At 44.7% G+C, this 7,621-nt stretch overlaps 1 protein-coding gene across 1 annotated transcript; it reads right to left on the reverse strand.

The window, feature by feature from the left end:
• Window positions 1-3,805: 3,805 nt before the first annotated feature.
• LOC6610845 (ubiquitin-conjugating enzyme E2 L5) lies at window positions 3,806-4,613 on the reverse strand. The gene has a single exon (XM_002035375.2). It carries the CDS (start codon window positions 4,474-4,476, stop codon window positions 3,934-3,936), a length of 543 nt encoding a protein of 180 aa, XP_002035411.1. The 5' UTR covers window positions 4,477-4,613; the 3' UTR covers window positions 3,806-3,933.
• Window positions 4,614-7,621: the final 3,008 nt, after the last annotated feature.

The raw sequence follows: 7,621 nt of genomic DNA on the forward strand, positions 1-7,621 counted from the left end.
AAGACCGCCTAACGAAGACTAATGATTTTCACGCACACGCGACGACTGACAACGGTAAATGGAAACGGAGTGGAAACTGGAACAGGCTGCTAACGAGGCTGCTTTCTCTCATTTCTCCACCCCCTCGATTCTCAACGATTTTCGGGCAGCGCCGCCAATTGAGCTATCAACTGTTTCGCTGCCCAAGCGTTTCTCTCCGCTCTGTCGCTCTCTCCCACTCGTTTCCCTTTCAATTTCCTTGGCTTGCTGTTCTACTTTCGCTCAGCGCGTGCGCAGCTCAACTGCACTCTCTTTCCCGTTGCTCTTGTCTTCAATCAGCCGTTCAATCTGCTTTCAACCGCTCTCTTTCCTCTTTAGCTACCTGAATTGGCTCCTCTCCCATTTCCATTCTATTTCGGTCCGTTCCTTCCGTTCAGCAAGGAGCAGCTAGCTTTAACGGGACCTTTGTCCTGGTATTGTTGTTTTTGCTATTTGTTTCGTGCAGCTTGTTGTTGTTGTGCGCAACAGGTTCACTCTGGCTGCCTTCCCTTCGTCCTGCTGCCCCGTCCACTTCACCCCGCCTCCCTGTGTTTTCATTGCCTTTGCTTTGAGCTGCTTTGTTGTTGTTTCGCTTGTTGCCATTTTGCTTTATTTTTCCTGCTGCCCAGAAGTCCTTGTATATTTATATTTATTTGCGGATTTTTTTCTTTCTACCGCATATTCAAATACCAGGGGAAATTGGTGTGAAGAGTGAAGCGAGGTTTTGATACCCTGTAAAAACTCGTTCGTGATTTTAAAGGAAATAAGCTGTTAAGGTTTAAAAATGAATATAAATGGATACAAAAGAATTAACAAGGGTTAAGTATATTGGCATCTAGTGAGTGCTGTTCTGTTCAGAAAAATATATGTAATTTTATATTTATTAATTTCAGTAGAGTAAACCTTAGCAAGATGTATGAGCATCGCATATACCCAGCCAGCACACACTCGCCAGGTATAAAACATTTTGCAGCTTTGACTTTCACTCCACTTTCGGCTTGCTTTCTTTGCACTCGTTGCATTGCGTGCTTCTAGTTGGCTGTGTGTGTATAAATAAATTTGCATATAATTGTTTGCATGTTGAGTGCCTTTTAATTGATTTTATTGGTTTTACAAGCAGTGCGCACGGAAAACAAAAGCTGAAAACTCCGCACACGGCTTAAGCTCTCATTTGCCCCGAGTATCTGTGCGCTTTCATCTGCACCTGTAATTGCAGCCGCACTATCTTTATATCTTTAGCGCAATGCCGAACCGTATCTATGGCATGGCACCATTTATTTACTTGTAAGCACTTTGGTTCATATATGTTCACATAGTTCATATATGAATTAACAATGCTCCATATCTCGATCTGACTTTGTTTGTCTATCTGTGTGGGGTGCTGTATAAATTATGCAATTTATAAGCTGCATATTTTATGGGTCGCAGGTCGTAAATTGTTATAAAGCCCCGGCCACCCGCCGTCTTTGGTAATGAATGCAAAATCGATCGACCATTTATGCAGCTTTATTACATTTGGCTTAAATCAATTTTTGCAGCATTTTAAAACGTCGCAAAGTAAATTAAACAAATTTACTTTAAATTATGTGAATCAATTACGTTCTCAAAATTGCTCAATTTGTGCCTTAAAATGTTCTTTAGTATTTTACATGAATTAATAATAATAGAATAACACAGTACTTCTGGATAAAACTTATTAATTACAAAATATTTGGAAGCTGTTTTTCCCTTCTAAACCCGAAATTGTGGAACTCGATTTCAAACCGCCTAAGTGTAATTAAGTAGCTAAAAAAAAAACAAAGGAAAAACTTCGAAGTGGTTGCCACGGTTATATAATTCGTCCTTTGCCTCCCCTCAACCACCCAACCCCTCGTACTTCAAGCTGTCTGTAGCTAATCAAAAACTGCGATTCATTGCCGCAGAGGAAGATTCATTTGAGAGTGTGGAGGCGAAGAAAGTGGAGAAAGTAGGGATGGGGATGAAGAAATAAAGCAAACAGCAAACGACTTCTGCCAGTGACAGACACTAGAGGGCGCCACTCGGGGCGGAGGGCGTGGCCGGGTCCGAGAAGTTTGAGCAGCATCAGAAATTATACAGAAAAAATGTTATGACTATTTTTCAATGAAAAAAAAACAGAAAATAAATAAATAATCAACCATTTTGTTTACCTTAAAGTCTGATTATTTTACTCATTTGTTATTTCAAGAAATAAATAAATGCAGACCCGCATTAAGAAATTAATATCTTCCAGTAACTTTTTTTTTATTTTCCATAATTAAATCCATTTTGTTATTTTTTTTTTTTTGAGTGTACCATCGCGTTCCCAACTGAAGGACGAGGACGCCAGCAATGGGTGTCAATGACTGGCCTGCCAGTTGGAAGGTGATAATAATCAGTTGGCAGTTTTAACAAGACACACGCCTCGTCCGCCCAGCCTGCCACGCCCTTGCCGCCCGCACAAACATGCTCGCACATAGAAAAACTGTTGACGCTGCCGCCATGGTAATCCATCTTCACAATGGTTGCTCCGGACACCAGTTATCTGGCTCCCATCCCCCACCCCAGGCAATCCCCTACCACACTCTATCTGTTTGGGCAGTAAATCCAGCAGTAAAGAAACTAGATACAAATATCTTTAGCCCGGCTCTCTGTGTGTGCCTTTGGTCTTTGCTGTAATTATAGTGGCAGCTTATTCCCATCACCCATCACCCGAGCTCCCATCAACCATCACCCATATTCCAGATCCCAGAACCAAGCAGCCAAGCATCCAAGCGTCCAACTCCCAACTCCCACTACTGCCATTGACAAGTCCAAGTTTTGGTCGCAGATAGAGAGCCAGTGAGCATATCAAGTGAACTGCCCAAAACACACAGGCACATTAAACGCACACACATAAGCTGCTACACAGGCAGAAAAAAAGATACAAAGATTGTGAAATTGCAAAAAAAGGCAAGATTTTTGAAGTAATAAAATATAGGATCCAGATAATCCTAGGTTGTGTTTGCAAATTCCTATTCGAATAAAGTACTTATGCCAATTTACTAGTATTGCTTATATAGTACTTGTTTTTTCCAGTGCCACAAGTGTGAAGAATGGCGGTGGGGGACCGTAAAGCAAGTCGCATGTGTCCTCGATGTTCGTAAAGTTGATTCATTCATTGCAGAAATTTATATGGCCCCGGACACAGCACGGATTTTCAGCGGTTCAGCAGCAGGACTTTGATGCTGATGCGGATCCAAATGCGAATGCGAAGGCGAGTGAGGACACGAAGGCGGATGATTTGGATGCGAATGCGGATGAGGACGACGATGATATGCCGCTGACAATGGCAATGACACTGGCAGCTAATGCCGCCCTCTCGCTGAGCGACGCCGCGTGGGGCATCCTTGTTTGCCGCCGAGCCGGATGATTTATCTCGCAGCTGGCCGGAACAGAAGTGTCCTGGCTGCCTTGCGCTTGGGGCTCACTGTACGCTTCCAATTAGATGGTCATATGGCCATGGGCGACGCCTCAAAAGGGGCAGTTTACGGGGCAAAACAAAGCTCCGCCAGCAATTTAAGACGACGCTCCGCGGGAGACTCGGTCGAGAAAGTCCATCAGCTCATATTCGAGCAATTGGTGGCGGAAATAGCATATCGATAAATGGGCGTTGATTGTGGCAATATAGCTGATTCAAATCCGATTTTAATAGAGTTCCGAATGGGGCATTAAAGAGCATAAAGTTTTATACCGAAAGTTGGACTATAAAAGACAACTTTTGCACTGTATCTAAAGATGCTACTATAAACACCACTGAATTATGCCTCACTTATTTTATTTTAAAACATTTACAAGGAAATTACATATTTTGGAACTTTGGTGATAGCTTTAATTACTTAATTTACATCTTAATTTACATGTAGTACAGTATACCCTCTACTTCTTCGTCATCGCTTTCTTTCGCTTGCGGGCAAACTTTGCAAGCTCCTCTTCAGTGGGCCGGGGTTCACTGTACTTCTGCACCCAGGCATCGGCCATTTTAAAGAATCGCACCGGATCATTTCGGTACTCGCCGGCCATTTCGATGTGCCAGGCGTTCTCCGGCTGCGGATCATTGATGGTGGCCAGCAGCACCTGCAGCACCTGGTCAATCCGCGTGGTTGGGATCCAGTGCTCGATCTCCAGAATGGGCACACACACCTGACCACGCTCATTAACATTGAGATGGTACATCCTCGTGTTTATATGGATGCGAGGCGGCTTGAATGGGTAGTCCAGTGGGAAGTCGATCTCCATTTTGTAGGCTCCCTTGTCATAAGGCGGTGCCACCGGCATCAGCAGTCCGGTCCACTTGTAGATGTTGTTCGGCTCCACCAAGAGGTTGCGGAACTGCAAGTTCTGTTTATCCTCCAACATCAGGGCCAATTCGCGGTTCATCCGCTTGGGTCCGTCCATAAGAGGCTCCTCCTTTTTGGCCATGGTTGTTTTTTTTTTGCTTCAAGTGTTAGCGGGTGGAAAAGCTTGCGTGTGTTCTTGTCTGCGAGTATGGAAGTTCTGGGCTGGATTTTCCTAACATTTTTGACCTGAGCTACTAGGGTGTGGAAAAGGAAACACTACGAAAAAATTGAAGTCCTTTTGGGGCTTTTTAGTGGAGTAAATTTCTCACGTGGATTATTTAATTACAAATTCCTTGCACCATAACACATAACTATAAACTTTTACATTATTTTGCAGAAAAGCTTTCATCTGCTACCCTCACACACAAAATCCCTCATTCATGATTTCTCCGAGTGATTCTGAATGGAAATGCTACTGAGGAGCGGAGCGAGAAGGGCGCCAGTTGAGTTCCAATGCATAGGAAAAATCCTTTCACATTGACATTAATCCCCGAAATAGCTGGCGAGAGTCCGGCTGACGTCGACAGGCTCTGACAGCAGCACATTAGGATCAGACCTGGTCGTGGAACCGGAGCTGGGAGATGGAGCTGAGGCTGCATGGTCGAAGCAATGGACTGGAGCCCGGAGCAGTGGCGATACAATGCCCGGCCCTCGAAATGAAAAGCCGTTTTATGTGCTTAGCCGCGTTGAAGTTGCCAAAATCGGGCTGTTTGCCCGGCCTTATACAGTACTTCCTTTTTTTACCCGTCACATTTTAAGCGCAGATTTCATAACCCCGGGCGGCGAATGAGTGGCGTGTCTGGTCGGATAGAATGATCCCGGCTGGCGGATGATGAGATTGCCATTGACGTTTTAGTTTTCAATTAGTTGGACGAACGGAGCTGCGCTTCTCCCCTGATTTATCCATTTTCCCCGGGGGAAACACTCGTCTGTGCCACTCATAAATATGTAAAAATCAGCCAACAAACAGGACCAAAGGAAGCAGAGCACGAATATTTACCTTTTGCCAGGCAGATAACAAAAACATAAAAATTAAATATCAAAATGTATGCGACAACGTAGCAGTGCGTGTGTGTAATTATTTATAAGCAGAGATGTCATCATCATGTAAATGAAACCAGAGCGCCAAAGGACGCTCCAAGGACCCCCCAAAAGGACCTCGAACGGGAACGGGAATGCCAGCTAAGCATAATTATTTCATATCCCCTTCTCTCTCTGTAACTGCTTGCGTGTGTGTGTGACTTCAGGAGAGTGTGATTGATAGCCAGCGCTTCCTTCTTCGAGTCCTTTGCAGCTTGTTAAGCTATTTCAAAGCCATAGCGAAACCATGGTTCATGCCATCAATAGCTTTGAAGTGCTTCCTCGATTGGTTGCGCACATAATTAAGATTCTTTTATTACCTGTTTAAATGCTTGGTTAAATGGTCCTGCTATTTTAGGAGTGTATATTTTCATACTTTTTCCAAGCATATACTTGGACAGTTGTCCAACCATTAGGACCAATGATATTCGGATGGGAAATCTTGCAAAATCACAGCTTCTGCTCCGCCAGATTGCCGCCTAATCAATAGTTTCCTGTAGTTTGGCTGCCTTAGTTAGCAAATCGGTGGATGCCAAATTCTGGGCCAAGTCGGGCCCAACATGATAGATGCCTCCTCAGCCAGAAGGCAAAAAAGGAAGTAAAATCCGGTGGCAGCCAAGGCGTCTGACAGCTCAGCGGGCGGGCCATCTCCATCCACCCATCAGTGGCGTTGTCGTCGCCATACTTTTAGCATAAACAGCCGGAAGCGGAAATGTTGATGACGCTCGGCGTTCAGCGCTAGCAGTTTGCTTCGGATCTGGATACACTCATATATCCATCTCGCTGTGTGTCAGCCTAGCGACCCAACCCCGAAAAACCCTACCCCATACTGACATCCACCGCATTTGTGTCATTTGTTTAGCTGTCATTGCCGGCGTATTGCCGCTGACAGCTAACCGTTGGTTTGGAGCGATGGCGCCAAAGATTCAAATGGGGAAAATGGGTGGTGCTGGGTGTCCTGGGTGGCACTTTCCCGTTTCCATGAGAAATCACCCAGAAATTAGCCGTCGCCGCATTAAATCTAATCTGATCCGATTTTCTATTAGCAATTGCCTAATGCCTGCTGAGATTCTTTCCTTACTTCTTTCACTTGTGTGCCCTCATGTGTCTTTGTTTGTGTATTTTCGGTTTTATCTCAATTTGCGTGCGGATTTGGCAGCTGTCTCGCCGTTTTCTCTCAGTGTGCCCGTGTGTTTGTTTGTGCACTTTAATCTTTTTATCGTACTTTAACACTTTGGCCTCGGTTTCACGCCTTTTGTTCTGCTCCCCTTTGGTCCTTCATTAGCCCAGGAGTAAAAAAAGGCAAGCCGGGACCAGCAACAACGCGCGAAAACTGTCGCGTGCTGATTTGTCCTTTTTTCCCCTGCCGACTTCCGGCGCCTGTCATCGACCTTTTCGGGCCCTTTTGTCAAGACCTGGGTATCGCTTACGGCCCTGGTGGGGGATTAGAGCGGGATGGCCAGAGATATAGCTAGAGATAGGGATAGCGAGCCTGATATATGGTGCGATTAACGTGAAAGGTTCCTAATTGATTTGGACTGCAGGACAACGGACGACGGACAACGGACTGGTTTATCGACAAGTGTCAGCTGCCCAATTCGCCAGTTGACATTTGGCCAAGAGCGATTGGCGCTCGTGTTGCTTAAAGCTCAAATTAATTAAGCGGGGTTTATCAAAAAGCAAATGGGTGGCAGCTCCTGATACACACTCACGACATTTTCGCTCGTGCAACAGATTATTTATGCTTTCAGTGGATGCACGACACGGTCGTCATCGTTGCCATGGTATAATATTAAATTACGCGAAGTAAATAAAAGCCAGCACTCGAACACAAGCACACAGATGCACATATACAGGGACCTAGAGTCAACCGCACACCGAAAGCCACGAAAGCCTCCTACATGGCATCCGGGAATCCTGAGATGCCGGCATAGGCACAGGATACGGTTTCAGGTCTGCATAAATGGTAACTGGAGGCCCTCGTTCCATTAATGAATAATATTTTCAAGTATGAAGTAAGCTCTACTTTCATCCTTAAGACAGTGTTCTTAAAGCTTATCAAAGATATCAAACAAATGTGAATAAAATTATAAATATGTAAGTACAAAATACTTCAAATGGGTTATTTAAGCCTAAAACGCACATTG

Source organism: Drosophila sechellia, chromosome 3L (genome assembly GCF_004382195.2).
Source record: "Drosophila sechellia strain sech25 chromosome 3L, ASM438219v1, whole genome shotgun sequence".
Classification (NCBI taxonomy): Eukaryota; Metazoa; Arthropoda; class Insecta; order Diptera; family Drosophilidae; genus Drosophila; species Drosophila sechellia.